This window comes from Ictalurus furcatus, chromosome 12 (assembly GCF_023375685.1).
Source record: "Ictalurus furcatus strain D&B chromosome 12, Billie_1.0, whole genome shotgun sequence".
Lineage (NCBI taxonomy): Eukaryota > Metazoa > Chordata > Actinopteri > Siluriformes > Ictaluridae > Ictalurus > Ictalurus furcatus.
In genome coordinates, this window is record NC_071266.1 from 22643666 (window position 1) to 22666165 (window position 22500).

At 40.2% G+C, this 22500-nt stretch overlaps 2 protein-coding genes across 2 annotated transcripts in view; both read left to right on the top strand.

Moving 5' to 3' along the window:
* The window catches only part of srd5a1 (steroid-5-alpha-reductase, alpha polypeptide 1 (3-oxo-5 alpha-steroid delta 4-dehydrogenase alpha 1)), a 9372-nt gene extending 1927 nt beyond the window's left edge, over positions 1 to 7445 (top strand). The window contains exons 2-5 of the mRNA XM_053638762.1: positions 404 to 570; positions 1065 to 1166; positions 1752 to 1902; positions 3954 to 7445. Of these exons, the coding sequence (XP_053494737.1) occupies positions 404 to 570; positions 1065 to 1166; positions 1752 to 1902; positions 3954 to 4020 (487 nt within the window). The 3' untranslated portion in view covers positions 4021 to 7445. The remainder of the gene's footprint in view (positions 1 to 403; positions 571 to 1064; positions 1167 to 1751; positions 1903 to 3953) is intronic.
* A 1851-nt stretch (positions 7446 to 9296) lies between these two features.
* The window catches only part of tent4a (terminal nucleotidyltransferase 4A), a 21448-nt gene continuing 8244 nt past the window's right edge, over positions 9297 to 22500 (top strand). The window contains exons 1-9 of the mRNA XM_053638851.1: positions 9297 to 10314; positions 14365 to 14488; positions 15573 to 15619; positions 16579 to 16699; positions 16800 to 16907; positions 17610 to 17738; positions 19194 to 19407; positions 21269 to 21395; positions 21544 to 21641. Of these exons, the coding sequence (XP_053494826.1) occupies positions 9518 to 10314; positions 14365 to 14488; positions 15573 to 15619; positions 16579 to 16699; positions 16800 to 16907; positions 17610 to 17738; positions 19194 to 19407; positions 21269 to 21395; positions 21544 to 21641 (1765 nt within the window). The 5' untranslated portion in view covers positions 9297 to 9517. The remainder of the gene's footprint in view (positions 10315 to 14364; positions 14489 to 15572; positions 15620 to 16578; positions 16700 to 16799; positions 16908 to 17609; positions 17739 to 19193; positions 19408 to 21268; positions 21396 to 21543; positions 21642 to 22500) is intronic.

The window sequence follows — 22500 nt, forward strand, 5'->3', positions numbered from 1 at the left end:
GACACACTCAAGAGTAAAACCTTTCCAGAAACGTTTCATCATTTTGTTCATTGTTTAATCAAGAACACATCATGCACTGTTAATATTTTCGTCATATTCAATCAATATTAACAATAATTAACTGTGAGTAAACATGTAAAAGTTAAAAGTTCATGTTCAATCTAGGCCATCTAGAAACTGAGATTCCTGGTATTGCATATAAAAAAAAAACCCATTTTGTTTATATATATATGTGTGTGTGTGTGTATATATATATATATATATATATATATATATATATATGTGTGTGTGTGTGTGTGTGTGTGTGTGTTTATGAATACAGATTATCCAAAAATCTATATTAAAAAAAAATTAATTAAATTGACCATGTGTTTATTTATATATTTATTTATTCATTTTTCAGGTCTCTCGTATATCCGTTTTTAATCCGAGGAGGAAAGCCCACACCGTTTGCATCGTTTGCTCTGGCGTTCGTTTTCTGCATTTATAATGGATATCTGCAAGTGAGATACCTGAGCCAGTATGCAGACTTCCCTCAGGGTTGGGTTTCACATCCCTGCTTCATCACAGGTGGGTAATGGAGTAGTGGCCTCTGTTTATGTATACTGTCTGAAAAGGCAACACAGGTGTGCTCGTGCGTGCATAAAGTACAGGACAGTCAGTTCCTGTTATCCATGCCACTGGTTACTGGGTAAACGTCTGTGTTAGTGAACAGACTGTTAATGCCTCAGCCGTATCCCTACACGAGTCAAATTGACAAGCTTTGGATAAAAGCAAGCGTAGTTGTAGCACATCCACCTCAAAGTTCAACGCACTGTGCAGTCTGACATGCTTTTCTGCTCAACATATCAGTAAAGAGTGCTTTTATTTACATTTTTTTTTTTTTTTTGAGTTACGGTTTTAGATGTGCTCAACTCATCCCGCGCTTCTGGAAATTAGATCAGATGGCATTTTATTCTCCTATGTATAAACCTCATTTATAACAGCAGTCTGCTTCTGGCTGTGGGCTGGGGGATATGATGAGGCTTGTGTGATGGATTTGTAATTCATTCATTTTCATGCAGGCTCCTGTCTATGGCTTCTCGGATGGATAATTAACCTTCATTCTGACCACATACTGAGGAACCTGCGCAGACCAGGAGAAACAGGCTACAAGATTCCCAGAGGTTAAAAGAGAGAGAGAGAGAGAGAGTTTTCAGTAAATTATGAAGAATTATTTCTTGAAAAGAAACAGATGGATTTATGTGCAGTCAGAAACGATGACCGATGACATACATAGAATAACACTAAATGAACGGCTTGTTAATATCTCACATTACCAGTCGAACTAAAAATCAGGTGCTACAAAGTCAGATATTCCAGGTATGAAACAACCTTTATGTAAAATACAAAATGAGTATGAATTCAATGATGCTTTTATTTAGAATCTACAAAATAATTTTAAGAAGGATTAGGGGGTAGAATATGTATTATTAATGTCCATCCATCTATTTAGTTACTGTGAAGAATAATGGTGGATTTGGGTATTGTTATACGGAGAGAACTATATTCTGATGTAATTCATCATGATATTTATAGTGTATCGCTCAGCCTTGGCTTAAACACGTGTAAAGGCATTATTGTCAGAGATGCAGTTATAGAAAATGAATCAACACCTTGATTAGGTTTTTTTTTTCCAGATTTTTAGAATTGTACAGCACTGTGGGATAAATATATTTAGCATGTACTGAAATACAGTATGTCTTTTGTAGGTGGAGTGTTTGAGTATGTGTCCGGTGCTAATTTTCTGGGTGAGATCGTGGAATGGGCTGGATTTGCTCTGGCTGCTCACTCTGTCCACAGTTTTGCTTTTTCTTTCTTCACCTTCATCGTTCTTTCTAGCCGAGCCATCGCCCACCACAAGTAAGCTAAACCTGTATATAACACACGTGTACAGGTGCATCTCACAAAATTCCGAATATCATGGAAAAGTTCATTTTTTCTGTAATTTAATTCAAAACGTGGAACTTTCATATAGTCTAGATTCATTAAACATGAAGTGAAATATTTCAAGCCTTTTTTTGTTTTAATCTCGATGATTACGGCTTACAGCTCATGGAAATCAAAAATCCAGTACCTCGAAATATTCGAAATAAAGAATTTATAATACAGAAATGTCCTGATGACCTGAGAAGAGCTCTAATCAGCGAATTAACTCAAAACACCTGCAAAGGTTTCCTGAGGCTTTAATCTCTCAGTCTGGTTCAGTACACAATCACAATCACGGGGAAGATGAATGTAAATGCTGCATTTCATTTGGAAATCAAGGTCCCAGAGTCTGGAGGAAGAGAGGAGAGGAACAGAATCCAAGGTGCTTGAAGTCCAGTGTGAAGTTTCCACAGTCAGTGATGATTTGGGTTGCCAGGTCATCTGCTGGTGTTGGTCCACTGTGTTTTCTTAGAGCACTTCATGCTTCCATCTGCTGACGAGCTTTATGGAGATGCAGATTTCCTTTTCCAGCAGGACTTGGCACCTTCCCACAGTGCCAAAACTTCTAGTAACCGGTTTACTGACTATGGTATTACTGTGCTTGATTGTCCAGCCGACTCGCCTGACCCGAACCCCATAGAGAATCTATGAGAGACACCAGACCCAACAATACAGACGATCTGAAGGCCGCTATCAAAGCAACCTGGACTTCCAGAACACCTCACCAGCGCCACAGGCTGATCGCCACCATGCCACGCCACACTGATGCAGTAATTCCTGCAAAAGGATTAAAGCCCTGGCGAGTACTGAGTGCATAAATTAACATACTTTTCACAAGGTCGACATTTCTGTATTATAAATTCTTTATTAGAATATTTTGAGATACTGGATTTTTGATTTCCATGAGCTGTAATCCGTAATCATCGAGATTAAAACAAACAAAAGGCTTGAAATATTTCACTTTATGTGTAATGAATCTAGACTATATGAAAGTTCCACTTTTTTATTTAAATTACAGAAAAAAATGTTACTTTCCATGATATTCAAATTTTTAAGATGCACCAGTATGTATATATATATATATATATATATATATCTCAACCTCTATATGACTTCTCTAGATTAATTTATTTTCTGGTTTCCCTACATTCACACTGGCAAGTGACAACGCAACAATAGAACACTCGTATCTACGTGACACAGAGCAACAACTTCGGCAACAAGCGACATTTGGATTGAGATTTTTCTCAACTCTATGCAAATTTGGTATGAAGCGGTGAAGCGACAAATCCAAACAATTCTTCCCCGCTCACGTTTTTTTTTCCCCCGCTTGCAATCAGTTCCCATTTACATAGTAAAATCCCTAGTGTTGAATTAATACCCAGAGTGTTCATTTGTGTCCAGTGGACTTATATAAACACTGTAGGGTGTAAATTCAACACTGTGGGTGTTAAATCAACACTCACGATTTTGCTGTGCACAGTTTAATGTACAAAATTGAAAGAAAACGGATGTGTCTCATTAAATATAGTATAATATTATATATGAGACATTATAATGAAAAATAAAGTTTGAAAGCAAGTAGCAGAGGACATTTGTGACTCTGGTGAGTGTATGACATGAGCTTGCTGACATGAGCATCTTGTTGCTTGCGAATGTGAATGCGTGGTTAGACTTGTGGGTTCGACTGTATATAATGGTACACCATCATAAGGAAATCTCAAATCGTTATAATCATTAAATGTATCCTATATCAATATAGACGATGACATCCCAAACAATTATTTACTAACCCAACTAGCCATTTTCAATATACAAGCTTTTATAATATTTGGTAATACAGTTATCGGCTCATAATTTTTTATACCGTTCCCCTTTTCCCAGTTACATTTTATACCGTGCTCCTATATTGGTTAAATATGTTGCTGTGGAGGCTCTGTTCATGGCAAGACCATAATCACTTTTATCTATTTTTTGTCTTACAGGTGGTATCTTGAGAAATTTGAGGATTACCCCAAATCAAGGAAAGCTCTGATTCCATTTGTGTTCTAATGAAATGACCGTATCGCCCTTACCTACAATGAAGAACATCCAAACTTGTACTATATTCTGACTATACTATACTGTAACTATAAACTTGTACTATATTATGACTATACTGTACTATATAAGGAGATTTCTTATAGCGTTGAAATATTAAGCACCAGATCAAACCTGTCTTAGAATCGAAGCACTCACCACAGGCATTGCCAGTTAGTCCATTGTAAAAATGTAATTGTGCAAGAATGAGTCACAGGTAAATAATTACACCTCAAGGCCTGAGCTTTGCATCTTGCCATGTGAACCGAGACCAAAACAGACAAAAAACTAATCTTAAAAGGTTTAATATTTTATTAAAAATCCTAAGTTCATTACAGCACATTACAAACTTTTCTTCTTCTTTGGTTAAGAAATATCCAGAAGTTTAATATAGAGAAGTTTAAGGCAAGTTAGAAAACTTTTTTTTTTTAGGGATTAAGGACTCGCAGTCCAGGAAACACTTCTGAAGACATGGGTTAATGTCTTGAACATGGGTCTTGTATGACCTTGGAAGTGGAATTTGTTCTTTGAATTGTGGTCACGTCAGTGACTGGATCCCATGTATCGCTCAATTCCAACGATACATACTTTGTTTTTGGGACTGCCAAGCAGTGGCAAGGCTTCTTCTACCCTAAATGTGCGTGTGTGGCAGCCATTACAGTGCACCACAGCAGCACCATACATGGCATCTCGCTAAGGTCCTATAGGCTTATTACTGCCTTTCTAAGTGGGGTCAAACACCTCTTCCTGCCAGTGTCCTCTAGTAGCCCAGCTTGGAGCTTGGAACCTCCTCCTTGTGTTGGACTCCCTTAAGTAAGGACCGTCTCTGGAAACTTTCTTGCTAGTGATATCTTCACCTAAAATGGTTGGGGAGTTACATGATTGGGTGATATGCTTGCCTTGAATGCATTAGTGGCCAGGTGACTTTGGGCTGAATCCAGGTTTTCTGCCCAAGGTCATATCACCAAATTTTGTTAATCAGTCAGTTGACCTTGAAGCCCTCAATGAGCATGCATTGCTGTTCCCCAGTATGTGACTTGTGGCGTCGTTTAGACCAGGCAACCATCAGATCCTTAGACCAGCTGTTTTGTTTTTTTTGTTATGGTGGGAAGACACTTGTCTACCCAGTGGGCCAGCCTTTCCTCAGACATCATCACCTTGGCCTCTAGACAGGCTGGATGTCCAGCCCCTACTATAACATGCCAGACTCCTCCTCATAGCCCTTGTTTAGAGGTGTGCTGATGCTACCTTGCCATGGCCGTGCACTTTCTCCAGACTTTACACCTGTCCCAGTGGTGTGAGCACAGCAGCCATTTCTGAACACCTCTCCAAGCATCACGCTAGTATACTATACGCGATCCAGGGGTTCTGCACCACACCTTGTGGTTAGGATAAGTGAAATACATATGTAAATGTGGTTCTATGAATCTTGAAAATTCTCCAGAGTTCCTTGTAATTTGGAGTCTGTGCTAAGAGAGCTAATTGACATGGCTCTAGGCGATGATTTCTGTGTGGTGGTTTAATGGTTATGTACCCTCATAGGAGACCTTATGCAGGCAGAAGGTTATTAATTTGAAAGAATGAAATGTTAAAGGATGGATAATTACAGTAACACATGGCGTAAAAGGAATCAAGATGATTGGGATGACTAATTAGCTTGAATACTCAAACAGTGATGTTGACAAATCTCGGTCTGTTCAGCTTGTGATGAATGGGAAATGAGTTGTAATTAATTTATTGAATGATGTGAAATGATTTTAAAGCTTGTATAAAATCAATCCATCATTTTAATGGCAGCATAAAGACATAAAGGAAGCCTTTTCTACAGCATCCTATAAAAGAAATGGATTGGCCCATTTCCACTATATCACTCTCTCGCTACAGTCTAAGGCTATAGATGCAGAAAATGAACCAAGAGTCGTGAATGCACTTTTGCCCTGAAAACAGCTCATTCACAGGGACATGTATAGAAGATCTACAATGTACATAATCCAAGGCAGTGGTTCTCAACCAGGGGGGTGAGATCTGAAGGGGGGCATAAAAAACAGACGGGGCATCATTTGGGTACTCTGTGTATTTTTATTGCTCTTCAAATATAATGAGCATAAATTGGAAAAAAACAGCGTTCCCTCTCCCTCTGTATTTTCTTTTTGCTGGGGAGAGGCAGAGCTTAGCCTGCCTTTTACGTAGCTGTCAGTGCAGACCAGTGTTGCCAACTTAGCCACTTTTCAGACCCCTTTAGTGACTTCTTTTGCAACAGCGACAAATCTAGTGACTTTTTGGACAAACCTGATTAACTTTCCAAATGTGGCCAGTACTGTACTGCAAGCGTGAGGTCGTGCTTTCCCACTGCACTCGCACCTCTCTCTGTGTCTGCTCTGTTCAGTGAGGGGCTGAGAGCCGGAGATTTAACAATGTCATGGAAAACGCAAGACGAATGCAATGCAACATGTTTTACATGTAAAATAGTCCATCCATCTTCAACCGCTTACTCCTTTTCACAGGGAACCTGGAGCCTATCCCAGGGAGCATCGGGCACAAGGCGGGGACACCCTGGACAGGGTGCCAGTCCATCACAGGGCACACATTCACACACCCATTCATACACTACGGACACTTTAGACACGCCAATCAGCCATGCATGTCTTTGGACTGGGGAAGGAAACCGGAGTACCCAGAGGAAACCCCCACAGCACGGGGAGAACATGCAAACTCCGCACACACAGAGCCACGGGAATCGAACCCCAACCCTGGCGGTGTGAGGCAAACGTGCTAACCACTAAGCCACCGTGCGCCCCAGTTTTATAAAAGTAATTTTTAAAAATCATAAAAGTTATGAAAAGTAATTTTAAAAAGTACAAAAATACAAAAGCAAAAAAATCTATCTATCTATCAAAAACAGATTATAGATTAGGTGTATATATGGGGTGGATTGCATGTCACATGATAGGGGAGGCTTGGGGGGGGGGCTTTAGTTACAAAAGGTTGAGAATCTCTGATCTAAGGCTAACGAAAAAATTATTAAAAACCGTTATTTAACAAAGAATGTAATCTTTTATGTTGTGAAGTTTTCTGTGAGAAGTTTAAGATTTATGGAAGGAGTCTCCAGTGTCAGTGCTTTGTAACAGTAGGTTTTGTTTCGTCACAAGAGGGTCGAGGACTTTGTAGTATCTGTGTGTGTTTTGTTTGTTTGTTTTTGTTTTTTAATTATTACCTTGATTACAGCTGCTATAACATGATAACTTGTCTTAGGAAGGTTCCACAACATTGAATGTACCTAACAAACTGTTATTAATCATGACATTAATAAATCGAAAATTGTAATCATTGGCAAACTGATGTTTACAAGGTATAAAATATTTCAGTACATGCTGTTATAATTAAATAATCCACTTTGATGTGGTGCCGTTGGTAATGTATCACAAAATCACAGGGTGTGCTTTTTTTTTTATTTATTTTATATATATATATATATATATATATATATATATATATATATATATAAACCCCATGGTGTTTTGTTTTTATTTTTACATGACAAATCTCTTTTAATTCAGTGGTTCTTCTTTTTTTCCATATATAAAGATATAGACCTACATTGTCTTTAGAGTAATAAGCCTATTTGCAATATTGTTAAAACCACATTTTATTGATATGTAATCTGGAAAAAGTAGACACTGCATTTTGTTTATCAGTAATGAAGGGTCTCTCTGTGTGTGTGTGTGTGTGTGTGTGTGTGTGTGTGTGTGTACGTGTACTTTTTAAATCTTCGTGGGGATCAAGTGTCCACAGAAGGATCAGAATGTCTGACAATTTTGATCTTGTGAGGACATTTAGCTAGTCTCCACAAGGAAAATCTATTTTACAAAAAAAGTATGCTTTTATTTATAAAACAATAAATCAGTCTGTCCAGGATTTCATGATTTTGCGATCGCAGAAATTATCGCAAAGTCAAGGAAATGCTGCAACATTCATAGGTGCTTGCAATTTTTGGCCAAGACGCGTCATGAGACATGTCATCACAACGTGCATTCAGCCAAATCCCTCTTCGATTCGTGTGTCACGAATAGGAGTGCAGCTAAAAGGTCTCATTTACCAACAAACATCACTGCGAAAAAAATTGCAGTTTCGCCAATTCAAGTAGTTTTCCACAGAAAATGCACAAACAAAAAGCCGCATTAAAATCAAGCATTTTTGCCAACAACAGTCACACAAATACTCAACGAAATCATGTACTGACTGAATAATAATTATGTCAAAGGAAGGTCTGTGCAAGGATAGTAAGACAAATGTGTGTGCACGCCCATGTTTTGAAATCTTGGTGCGGATCGAGTGTTCACACAAGGGTAGGAATGTCTCACTATTTCACAATTGGTTAGTCCCCACAAGGAAAAAAATGGTATTTTACAAAAAAAAAAAACCCTAAAAAAGAAAAAGCCCCCCCAAATTATTTTAGTTTGAGGTTTTATTTAGCTGAAGGCATATTGTTAATTAGCAATACTAACAATGTCAAAGAAGGGTCCTCACAAAACTAAGACAACTTTTTTTTTTTAAAGCATTTTTAAATCTTGGTGGGGATCAAGTGTCCCCTGAAGGATAGGAATGTCTGACTATTTTGATCTTGTGAGAACATTTGCTTGGTCCCCACAAGAGAAAAAAACTTATATTTTAGAAAGAAAAAGACCCAAAAAAAAGTTTCTGAAGTTTTATTTAGGCGAAGGCATGTTATTAATTAGCAATACTAACCATGTCAAGGACGGTCTTCACAAAGCTACTAAGACAACTTTGTGTGTGTGTGTGTGTGTGTGTGTGTGTGTGTGTGTGTGTGTATGTACATTTTTAAATAGGATAGGAATGTCTGACTATTTTGATCGTGTGAGGACATTTGGTTGATCCCCACAAGGGAAAAAAACTGCCATTTTACACACAAAAAAATTATACCTTTATTTTAAAAAAAAAATATATATATATATATATATATACAATTTTTTAAAAAAAAACTAAAAAAAGAAAGAGCCAAAAAAATCCCTTTAGTTTCTGAGGTTTTATTTAGGTGAAGGCATATTAATTAACAATATTAACAATGTCAAAGGAGGGTCCTCACAAAGCTAAGACAACTTGTTTGTGTGTGTGTGTGTCTGCGCTTTACACATGCCCGTGGTTGGTGTGAGATCCTCAGGCTTGTTAAAGGAGTGATGGGAGGGTCGCCATATTGGATCCACTGTCTCACAGGCCGAGAGGAACAAACAGCCACCTGATTGGTCCTCACTTTTCGGCTCTTGATTATTGAGCTCACTGTTATTTTTACTGTAACCGTGTGTCCTGCTGAACCCGCTCTCGGTCTGGAGGACGTTATAGGAGGACCCAGGACGGCTGGGTGTATGTATGTGTGTTGTTTTTTTATTATTATTTAAATCCTGGGTGGATAAGCTAGCTAAAACTTAAACTAAGCTAAGCTAGTTGAATTTGAATGGATCCGAGGGTCGCCTGGATTCAGCCGGAACAGAAGGGACCTGCTAATGCGTTATGGATGCATGTGTGGGAGACGTCTCAGGGAATCCGGGCTAACTCTTCTCACCATCACCGCCAACAACCACCACCACAGCAGCAACACAGCGAGCCTGGGTGTTCATCATCATCCTCATCATCATCCTCATCATCATCCAGCACCCACCACCATCCTCATCCTCCTCTTCCTCCTTCTTCTCACCACAGCAATGCCAACAGCACTAATATCCGGAGCTCCTTCGCGACATTATCGATTAATAATAATAACAACGTTAGCTCCGCGTCACCTCCTCTGAACGCCAGAGAGATGGCTCCCACTGAGACGGGCTCTCGGTCTGCTCCGGACCCGGACCCGGACTGCTCCTACTCGGTTTCCTCTTCCGCCTTAAGGGCTAACGAGACCAACAAAAACCGCTTGTGTTTCAGTTTCAACGAACTGAACAACGTCAACCAAAATCACCTTCATAATCATTATCACCACCATCATCATCATCATCATCACCACCACCAACATTCGCGATATTTCCATCCGGAACAGCAGCCGTATTTCCAGCAGAACTGCATGAAGCGCTACCCGGTCACCCCGGGATTTAACAACCACAATAACCACCATCACCACCATCACCCGGGACGGAGGAAACATGAAAATAAAGCGAGCACATACGGGATAAATTATCTCCTCTCCAACTGGACTAACGGCAATCATGTCAGTCCTGTTACACTGTGGAAAACCAGGACGTACAGCCCAGGACTTAACGGGTGAGCGCGCTGGCTGAAATCCCCCTTCACTTTAACGTTTATCTCGTCCTGTTTTTATTTATCTGTTTGTTTACTTTTGGTTGTTATTTACATTATGTCGTGGCGCGTGAGCTGGTTCGGTGCGTCGCTTAGCAAAAGTAGCTAGCCGTCATCTTACCTCAGTTTAAAGTCTGCCCATATTTTAGTGTTTTGACGGGGTTTTTTTTTCTCCTCCCTTAATTAAATGGATGTAAATTTGTTTATTTAAAAGGCTTCATATGTTTTAGAATGGATGTTAAAACAAAACAAAATAAACAAACAAAACAACACTCAAATATGCTAGAAATTCTAGGAGATACTTGCTAGTAAAGCTAACGTTTAGCTAATGGGTTAGCTAATAATTCACATAACGTTACTCCATATACAAACCAGTTCTCACACAAGCAAGGGAAATATTATTTATATAATATGTAATATCTCAATCAAAAGTTTAGACACACTCATTCTTTATTTTGAATTTATTTTCCCACATTTTATAATAATAATAATAAAATCATCAAAGCTCTGGAATGACACAAATGGAGCGATGGGAATTATGTTGTGATAAATAATAATAATAAAAAAAAACAAAATAATTTATTTGAGCGTCTTCAATTTCCATTTTCAGAAATTTCAAACGTGATCATATGCCTTCAGATCAAAAGGCTTTTAAGATCATGAGAAACGTTTCTCATTTCAGTCGGATGTTTTTGTTTTCTGCGTTTTTATGTCCGTCATCTGGCCACCAGATAACTGCCTTGTTGACTCAACCGACATTTTTGGTATTTGAGCGCAATTTTTTGAAAACGGTTTAGGGAACTGTGTGTTGAGAGAGCGAGAGAAACTAATTGATTACTGAGCAATTTCATAAGATTATCTTTTTTCAGATTGAATGTCACTGCTGCAGGTGGTTCGATGTGGCATGCCTTTCTATCAGTACGTTTACATGGACAACAATAATCCGATATTAACCCGATTAAGACGATACTCTGATTAAGAAACTAGCATGTAAACAGTGATTAATGATGACCTTAATCTGACCAAAGTCATACTCAAAGTAAACACAAATGGAATTAAGACGTGTGGAGTATTCCTGTTTTAGTCGCATTATCGACGTGCGTTACAGACATGTACACACCTTAATCACACTGTTAACATCGTGTGGGAGTTTTCACCGCATTTTGCGATAGGGCACGTACACACCCTGCAGTGCTCAACTGTTTGACGGCAAACGAGAACATGTCTGCGTCAGAAACCACGTACTTACCTACTATATAGTAGGCGAGATACATGTATCTGAGCTACTATATAGTAGGTAAGTATGTGGTTTGGGACGTAGCCCACGGCTTCAAGCAGTCGTCTGTTTGCACGTACAGCATTCCAAATAATTAACTGCACTTGAAGCTTTCGTAAAATTAAAAATAAAACACCCAGAACTGTATACAGTACCATAACGAAGACCAACTGTATGTCGATACGTGAAATTCTGGAGGGAACGTCGGACGGCGTGGCACGGTGACGTAATGACGTGCTGTTAATCGCTCTATGTTCTATAACATGTAAAACGGGAACATGAAAGGAATATTCTAAAAGCGACTCATGTAAACACCTTAATCACAATATTGTCTTATTCAGAATAAGGTCAATAATTAGATTACTGCTGTCCATGTAAATGTAGTCACTGTCAGAGAAGCAGATCAACAGGGCTCAAAAAGTTGACTGGAAATGCTGCCTGTGTAAATAATGTTGAATTCCTTTGACTCACATCCACAGTCTGTCTAAACATGTACATCAATAAACTAAACTGTACACAGTTCCCTATACAGTTTAAAAAAAAATTGCACTCTGTTACCAAAATTGTTGGTTCGTGAAGGTTTTTTTGGTTTGTGCACTGTAGGGTTGAATATCAAAAATCTGAAAGGTGTGCATTGTACCTGACACGTTCATGAACACTTTACAGTTGGTTTTGTGACTGTCATTCTCTACAAATGCTATTGCACTTTAAATTATGGTATATGAGCCCATTCGGTAGTGAAATACAACCCCAATTCCAAAAAAGATGGAACGCCGTGTAAAATGTCAGATAAAAACAGAACGCACTGATTTGCAAAGCTCATAAACCCATTCCTTATTCACAATAGAACATAGAAAACGTATCAAATGTTTAAACTGAGGAAATGTACCATTTTAAGGGAGAAATAAGGTAATTGCGAATTTGATGGCTGCAACGCGTCTCAAAAAAGTTGGGCCGGGGCCATGTTTACCATTGTGTAGCATCCCGTCTTCTTTTAACAACAGTCCGTGTACGGCTGGGAACTGAGGAGACCTGTTACTGGAGTTTTGGGAGAGGAAGGTTGTCCTATTCGTGTGTGATACAGGATTCTAGCTGCTCAGCAGTCCTGGGTCTCGTTTCATGATGCGCCAAATGTTTTCAATTGGTGAAAGGTCTGGACTGCAGGCAGGCCAGTTCAGCACCCAGACTCTTCTACCACGAAGCCATGCTGTTGTAATAGGTGGAGTATGTGGTTTAGCATTGTCTTGATGAAATATTCAAGACCTTCATCTGGATGGAAGCAGATGTTGCTTTAAAACCTGTATATACCTTTCAGCATTGATGATGTCTTTCCAGATGTGCAAGCTGCCCATTCCATAGGCACTAATGCACCCCCATACCATGAGAGACACAGGCTTTTGAACTGAGCGCTGATAAAAAATCGGATGGTCCCTCTCCTCTTTCGTCCTCGTTAGTTTAGAGCACGCGGAGTCCATGGTTTCCAAAAAGTATTAAAAATTTCGATTAGTTTTCCACTTTTCCTCAGTCCATTTTTAATGAGCTTTGGCCCAGAGAAGACGGCGGCGTTTCTGGATCGTGTTCACATATGGCTTCTTCTTTGCATGATAGAGCTTTAACCAGCATTTGTGGATGGCACGGTGAGCCGCGTTCACAGACAATGAGTTCTGGAGGGGTTTCTAAGCCCATGCAGTGATTTCCATTACAGAATCAAGCTTGTTTTAATGCAGTGCCACCTGAGGGCCCGAAGATCACGGGCATGCGATATTGATTTTCACCCTTGTCCCTTGCGCGCAGAGATTTCTCCAGATTCTCGGAAACGTTTGATGATATTATGTCCCGTAGATGATGAGATATTCACCCTCGTCCCCCTGTAGCTTATGAGACTTACGTCAAGGAACATTATTCTGAAATTTTTCCATAAATTGTAAGCGCAGTTTTTCGCAGATCGGTGAACCTCTGCCCGGCTTTACTTCTGAAAGTCTCTGCCTCTCTGACATCCTCTTTTTATACCCAGTCACGTTACTGACCTCCTGTCTATTTTTAGACGTGTTGCGGCCATCATATTCAAAATTGCCTTCTTTTTTTTTTCTTTCTTTCTTAAAATGGTACATTTCCTCAGTTTAAACATTTGATATGTTTTCTATGTTCTATTGTGAATAACATGTGGGTTTATGAGATTTGCAAATCATTGAATTGGGGGGTGGGGGTTCATAAAACGAGCATGATGGTTTTTATCATCGAGATTAGACTGAACAGATGGATGTGACTATTTTTAAAAGAGCTTGATTAACAACCTTTAACGTCTCTTAACACCGAGGAACTTCTGGATAGTTCCATGCGCGCATCGACGACACCAGTGTATGCGTTTTGGCCCACGTTTTTAACGTTCAGCACTTTTCTGTAACTCTTAGTTCAACAAGAAGCGTCCGTCATACGCGCAGCCCTTTCAGCAGATGTGGTCAGTCAAACATTTCAAGCGCCAGTGAAGGGTGGAGTGTAGGAGGTGTTTGCTGATGGTGTATTCTGCGTTTTTCCTTCATGCTGCATGCGTAGACAACCTTCTAGATGGTCTTTTTGAATAATCACAGCTAGTGCGTGTTTGTCTTGCTGGTTGTTTTTTTTTTTTAAACACCGACGAAGGTGTTTGCATTAGTAACGTCTGAGCGTTTAGGTGAAAAGTGCAGTGCTGTGATGATAACTCATTGGTGGGGTGATTCTTCTTTTTCCTTCTGCCCAAGGCTTCATGAGGAGATCATAGACTTCTACAACTTCATGTCGCCTCGACCCGAAGAGGCCACCATGAGGCAAGAGGTAGTCGACCGTATCGAGTCCGTCATCAAGGAGCTGTGGCCAAGTGCTGACGTGAGTGAAACGTCGGCTTCCTGTAAACTTTTTGTGCGCGGTCGCACGGTATAACTCTTAGCTGATAGATATTTTCGAATGCCGTTTTGACTATTTGCCGTTAAGGCTTGTTTCATGTGATGGGGCGTGCCGTTATAGGAAAACAATCCACAACAGGGTGGTGTGAAACAAAGCAGTGTTTTATTCCTCTTATACCACAGCCATTTCCCTACGATTACAATTTTTTAACAACACATCATCATACTTAATTTATTATTTTTTTTATCCATTTCTGGTTATGTTTACTGTTGTGGAATATCTGTGAAACATGTTAATTCCTGTTTCTATTTGCGTTATAGCAAATATAAAAAAATCTTACTCTTTCTCTCTCTCTTTCTTTCTGTCTCTTTCTCTCTCCTGGTGTAAACCTTACCGAACATTTTAACACTGGAGACTCCTTCCGTGAACGTTAAATAAACGTGTCCTTACAGAAAACTTCACCATATCAATAATTATATTATTATCTGTTAAAGGGCAACTATTTATTTATTTATTTATTTAAATTCTTTCGTGTTGCTTTCTTTCTTGAATTTTTCTTATTATATTTATTTATTTATTTATTTTATTTTTTTTATAAATAATTCGTTCTTGTTGAGTGTTTTTGTCCAGACACTTTTGTTTATGTGAGTTCTTTTAAAGGTTTTTGGAAATAAATGCATGTGTGAGAAAGCTAGCTAGCAGTCCGGAGCAGCCGCTTTAAATTAAGGCTCTGAAGCAGAGAAGCATATTTGATTATCTATCTATCCATCTATTTATTAAGCGTTGCCAAACACCAGACGTTTTCACGTTGCCTCCCCAGCCGTCTTGAGTTTGATCCATGTTCTCAGTCGGATGTCTGGAGCTCGTTCTTGTGCACTGAACATTAGATGAACACCTTCTGGTTGCTCCTGCAGCCACACTAGGTGGCCTCATGGCGCTTTCGTATTGGGTCTGAAGGAGGTATAAAGAGTTAAAGTCTTAGAAGGGGCGCAGCTTTTAATCGTATTAATAAATTTACACCTTTCAGGCTGTTTGTGTTTTTCATTTCTTCTCTCTGTTTGTGCAGGTTCAGATATTCGGCAGCTTTAGCACTGGACTCTACCTCCCAACCAGGTGAGTTAGTGTATACGTGTGCGCGCGCTCTCTCTCTCTCTCTCTCTCTCTCTCTCTCTCCTCATCTCTATGTCTCTTTCTCCCTCCCCCCTTCTCTCTGTCTCCGTCTCTCTCTGTCTCTCTCTTTCTCCCTCCCCCCTTCTCTCTGTCTCCGGCTCTCTCTGTCTCTCTCTTTCTCCCTCCCCCTGTCTCTGGCTCTCTCTCTCTCTCTCTGTGTTTGTGTCTTTCTCTCTGTCTCTGTGTGTGTGTGTGTCTGTCTGTCTGTCTGTCTGTCTGTCTGTCTGTCTCTGTCTGTCTGTCTGTCTCTCTCCCCAGCTCTCCGTCTCTGTCTCTCCCGTCTCTCTTTGTCTCTGACTCTCTCCCTCTCTCTGTGTCTGTCTCTCTGTTTGTGTCTCTCTCTCTCTCTTTGTCTCTGTGTCTTTCTCTCTCTCTTTCTCTCTCTCCCCTTCTCTCTTTCTCTCTCTCTCTGTCTCTCTCCCCGTCTCTCTTTGTCTCTCTCTCTCTCTCTTTCATGCAGCTTGTCACCAAGAAAGCATAAAGTCGTCTATACAGAAAGCATCACCACACCAATGATTCTATATTGTTATTGTAATTAACAGCTCTTTTTAATGAATCAGTTTCTTCTTAGCCTCAGCCTCAATTTTCAGACCACACTGGAAGAGATTAAATGTGTAGCAAAGTGTAAAGTGTCTGAAATGCTATGGATTTTTCTCCCAGTACTACTAGTGGTGTATTATTATTAATCCTTTTTTGATTGATTGTGGATTTTATACACTTAAGCAACTTTGTGGTTTGTAAACACTTAAGCAATAGCATTATCCTGGTACGTGAACTGGGATGGATCGGCTGATGGGACATTCTGCGTAGCGCTAACGTGGACCTTTTTGTGTAGTATCTTGCTGCTGTAACATCTCTGAAAGGATTCAGCTGGGTGTGTTGTTGTTGTTGTCTGTTCCCAGTGACATTGACTTGGTGGTGTTTGGGAAATGGGACAGACCCCCCCTGCAGCAGTTGGAGCAGGCCCTCCGGAAAAATAACGTGGCCGAGCCATGCTCTATCAAAGTACTTGACAAAGCTACGGTGAGGGACACACACACACACACTTCCACCATCAGGGTTTTTAAAAGACGTCCGTTCCCCTCACTGGTGATTTTCTAAAGTCGTCTTTTGGTTTCTAAAGGTACCAATTATTAAACTGACCGATCAGGAAACGGAGGTCAAAGTGGACATCAGTTTCAACGTGGAGACTGGAGTCAAAGCCGCCCGCTTCATCAAGGATTACGTGAAGGTAAATTTGATTTATATTAAAAAAAATTTCCTCCCCGTCATTTAATTCAGCAACGCTTACAAGTACGGAATTTAAATCGATCGATCGTAAACCCGAGGTTCTTATTCAAAGGAAAAGTAAAATTTGCATATTCGCGTTCGTCGTTAAAGCGCCATCTTCATGTTTACACGACTGGACAATCTAATGTAGTAGCGTTGGGAGTTTAGCATCATGGTTTGGGTGAGGAGAGCAGGATGTACGGACACTAGGTTCCATTTAAATATTTTAAGTAGAGACGCACCGATGTATCAGCCGATAACCGATTGTTTAGAAACATCCGATGATCCGATTATATCCTGTCAATCAAAAGAGGGCGGGAAAACACCTGGATTTCGTGCTGCGTGTAAAGATGATGTGTCTTCTGTGGAATGACGACAAAACTGCGTTTGTAATCTCTGTAATCTGAAATTTTACACCGGAAGTGAGCTGCAGTGAAAGATTTAAATGAAGATGAGTTGACAATAAAGTATATATTGCACAGAAAAATATATTTGTATATCTCACACCTCTTCTTCTTCTTCCTGTCTGGAATCGGAGCCAAAACGTTCCTGCTGCTCTGAACAGATGGATCGGTCTCATGTGAAATAAGTCTCTTCGCGCAGTGTGTGTGGGTTTCCGAAACGTCTTTTTTTTTTTTTCTCCCTTCTCTTCCATCTTTGCCAGAAATATACCGTGCTGCCTTACTTGATCTTCGTGCTGAAGCAGTTCCTCCTGCAGAGGGATCTGAACGAGGTCTTTACTGGAGGCATCAGCTCCTACAGCCTCATCCTGATGGTCATCAGCTTCCTGCAGGTCGGTACATGGGGTGTACGACAAGCCATTTATTACAAATCCAAATATACTAAGGGTTTCCGAGTCGTTTTTGTTGTTTACCGAAAGTGGGGATTTTTCCGTAAATAATAAACAGGTTTGGTCCTCGTAACTCCAGTGAAGGGAAGTCGTAAAGCTGCAGCATGCAAAGACGTTCTATAGAGTTGTGTGCTTTGGGGAAGAACCACATACGGGTGTGATGCTCAGGTGTCCGCATACTTTTGGCTATTTTTTGTAAAACCTTCTTGAATAATGCAAACTTTTTGTATTTTGTTTCGATTCGATTTATTTATTTATTTATTTTGATGGTTATTTTCTCTGTTGTCGCAACGTGTTGTCCAACGTCCAATCGGATCAGAGTTAGTAAAAGGAAAACGTATAACCATGTTTTCATCCTTTTCGTCACGCGTGATCTCCCGTTAAACGTGTACACGTGATGACGTTATGCGGAGAAAACGAAGCTCGGAAGGAAGGAAGTCGAGAGGGTTGGTGCATCTGGTGCATGCATGGTAGCTGTCGGAGTTAGCTTGCTTTCTAATCTGCCAAAGTAGCTAGCATGTAGCAACAAAAGGCTAGCGTGGAACTTGTCCGGCAAACAACTCATTTTCACAGTGGTTTATTTCATTTATGTCTTAACTAGTTCGGGTTAGAAGCTGTATAGAGGGTGTCCCAAAAGTCTCCGTCCGTAGAGGAATACGTTTGCCAGCACCACGTCGGTTGTGCCTTCGTCAACGGATGTTCGTGGACGTCCACGTCTCGGTCAGTCCGCATCACTTCCAGTCTTTTTGAATCTGTTAATAACGGTGTTTCCCGTTAAAGTCCATCGAAACCTCGCAACAGCTTCCCGATCCTGCCATGAGAACGATTTTCAGTATATGTATTATAAATTCAATACAATTCAGTTTTATTTGTATAGCACGTTTAACAATGGACATTGTCTCAAAGCACCTTTACAGAAATATACAAACACAGGATACAGATTTTAAGAGTGTGAATTTATCCCTATTGAGCGAGCCGGTGGTGAGAGGAACCAGACTCAGAAGGGAACCCGTCCTCATGATGGTTTTTATATGAGGTCTGTTTGTTGAACTAGTCCACTGTTCACTAAAAGAGACCTGAGTGTAAAACTGTATGTGTTAATTGGTAATAAACATTATAAGTATAAAAAAAAATGGGAAGACATTGTGCTAGAAAGTCCCTCTATGTATGGAGAATTTTGGAACACTGTATTACAGCTTCTACAAAACAAAATACTGGGCACCCACAACAGCGTAATTGTGGGGTTAAAATGCAGTTTACGGGAGCGGAGTCGGACGTATAGACCTCGCTGTAGGGCTTTTCGCTTTGCACCGCGTTCTGTGTGGAGTGAGCTGTACGTGAGAAGTAGCTTTGCGTTTATGTTCTTCACTAATCGGTCACCTCGTTCTTGTGCCGTAGCTCCACCCCCGAATCGACGCCAGGAACCCCAACATGAACCTCGGCGTTCTGCTGATCGAGTTCTTCGAGCTGTACGGTCGCCATTTTAACTACCTGAAAACGGGCATCAGGATCAAGAACGGCGGTGCCTACATGGCCAAAGAGGACATCATGAAAGCCATGAGCAACGGCTACAGGCCGTCCATGCTGTGCATCGAGGACCCTCTTCTTCCGGGTGCTGGTTTTAAACCTGTCTGTGCTCCACATCTCCCATTACATTACATCACATCACATGGAGCATTTATACCATTCCCCAATCCCCCCCCCCAAACCCCCCCGGAGAGTATAATGATGGTTCATGCTGGGCAAAGAGAGGGCTGTGTCCAAGTTAATGATAATGTGACCTGCTCCAACTAGTGGATTCTTTCTTAAAATACACCATGCCAGATGGTGTACTGTACAGCACGTGCGCGCGCACACACGTGCACACACACACACACACAAACCATGCTATGCAATAGCGATGTTTCACATCAGTGAGGCTGTCCTTGTTTAGCATATGGTAGGTTTTGTTAATTTAATGATTTTAGGCAAAAAATAATAAAAGAAACACACAGGAGCTGATGATCAGGAACACTACACACTAAACTATACACTAAACACTATACACTAAACTATACACTATATACTAAACTATACACTAAACACAATACGCTACACTAGACTAAACACTACACTAAACTATACACTAAACTAAACACTATACACTAAGCTGTATACTATACACTTAACTATACACTATACTATAAACGACACTATACACTAAACTATACAGTATACTATACACTAAACACTAAGCTGTATACCATACACTAAACTAAACACTATACGCTATACTATACACTAAACACTAAGCTGTATACCATACACTAAACTATACACTATACTAAACACTAAACTAAACACTATACACTAAACTATACACTAACACTACACTATACACTAAACTGTACCCTAAACACTAAACTGTACACTATACTAAAGTAAACACTATACACTAAACTATACACTATACTGAACACTACACTATTTACACTAAACACTCATCATGAGACTTCCAACGTTCTGTAACTCTGGGTTTTTGTTGAGGGAAGAAATATGTTCAATTCAGTTTGCTTCCGTATAGTGCTTTTAACAACAGAGTGCAGTAAAATGTTTGTAGGCCGAGGTCAGCATCACCCCGGTTCCCTCAACAAAAAAAATCCAACAGGATTTTCCCACTGGCTTTTAGATTATTGCGGAACGTAAGCTCTGTGACCAACAAAGGTTTATGATTCTTACACGTTTTGTTCAATCAGGATAATCTTCACAAATGAACACAGCCTTTGTCAATTTTGAAGCTTAAATACAATCTCAAGATGTAAAAAAAAAAAAAAAAAAAAGCTAACGTTAGGATATAAACGAGCTACATCATAGTCACGTGACTTCACATGACGTCACCGCCGCTAAGCTTCCACTTTAGGTGGGATAAACACTACAATTGTACTATAGCCTGATCATACTATAAACTGATAAATCTACAAGTTGGACAGGGTTGAGTCGGAATAGTTTACAAGAGCGCGAGTATAAACACGACGAGGACGTAGTAGATGAGTTTAACGTCCCCGACAATCACCGTAGTCCCGTTTAGCCACTTGATGGCAAGCGTCTTTTTTTTCAAGACACGTAAAAGCCTAACAAAATCACGAGCTGGGGTATTACTGATGTTATGTTATGTCGTAGAACAAAACATTTAACACACTACAGACCTTATTTCAGGCATTTAACCAAAAACCCTTTGGCTTCGGGACGACGGGACCGGAAAAAGAGCTCGTTTTAGGACTCGTTCCTGCAGCGCTCCGTAGATATTAGCAACAGCGTTGAGGAGAATGTTGAGTTTGAGTAGGTAAGATATCTGAAGAACAGTCCTGGGATGAGCACAGGGACAGTCTTTATGATTACAGAAGTACACATCTACACTGGATGAACTGATTTCTAATCACGATTTTACAGCAACTCATCAAATGCTATACGTTTGTTTGTTCTTTCTGCTTCAGGTAACGACGTGGGCAGGAGCTCGTACGGAGCCATGCAGGTGAAACACGTGTTTGACTACGCCTACATCGTCCTCAGCCATGCGGTGTCGCCTCTCGCAAACTCCTACCCCAACAAGGACAGCGACAGGTGACACAAGCGCACCATCACGCTCCTCTTTTAGCACGTGTCCGGCGTCACATTTAAGAGAATAACTCGCACCTTTGTTTCTGTGTGTTCGTAATCCGTTTCCTTTTTCTTTTCTTTTCTTTTTTTTTTTGTTGCTGTTTTGCCACAGCACTTTGGGACGCATCATCAAAGTCACCCAGGAAGTGATCGACTACAGGGAGTGGATCGTTAACAAGTGGGGAAGCAAGCAAAGCGAGAGGAATAACGGTACGCTTTTTTTAAAGGAGAGGAGGAATAAAGGACACTTTTTATCTCCTCTCAGCAGGAGAAAAAAGGTTCAGGTTGACGGCGAGTCCGAGCGAGAAGACTCGGTCGGTATCGCCCAGCCGCAGGTTCATTAAAATGCTGATCAGGGCAGTAAATCTAATTGGGTGCTCTGCAGCATGTCAGCTGTCTCCACAGGAGGTGGAGGAGTGCGTATCGCTCACTCAGCAGTACGTCCACTAGCCACACTTCTCCTTAACGAGCGTAAATATGACTGACGGCTTTTATTAAGGGGGAAATTTTGAGGTGTGTGTGTGTGAGACATCTGGGACAGCAGCTATTGGAAATGTTAGGACACCCAGAAATTTGCACGAATTATATAGATCTGCCCATGAAGGTGAACGTCGGTCTTCTTGAGCTGAAATATGTTCTTGAGCGCTACGTGCAAAAAAAAAAAAAAAAAAAAAACCCTAGTATTACTATGTGGAATATATTCCATGAAATACATGTATGGTGAGAGGGAAATGTAATGTGCATTAAATACACACCCCTAACGTATTAATCGATCCTTCTGTTCCTGTACTCTGCCAATCGTTAAAGAAAAGTACAAAAAGCAAACTGTGATTAAAATTCCAGAGAGGAAAAACGAACACATAAGCAGATATAACAATCGTGTATGTTGAATTTTTTTTCTTTCTTTCTTTTCTTTTTTTTTTATTATTATTAGAATGAAGTATGTGAGTACAACAGCATAAATAGAGGACAAACAAAACAATACGCCAAAAACAAACAAAACGGGTATTGCATGTGATGTGAAGTGTACAGTAGGTGTGAGGTGGTGTTGTGCTTGCACACCTCTATA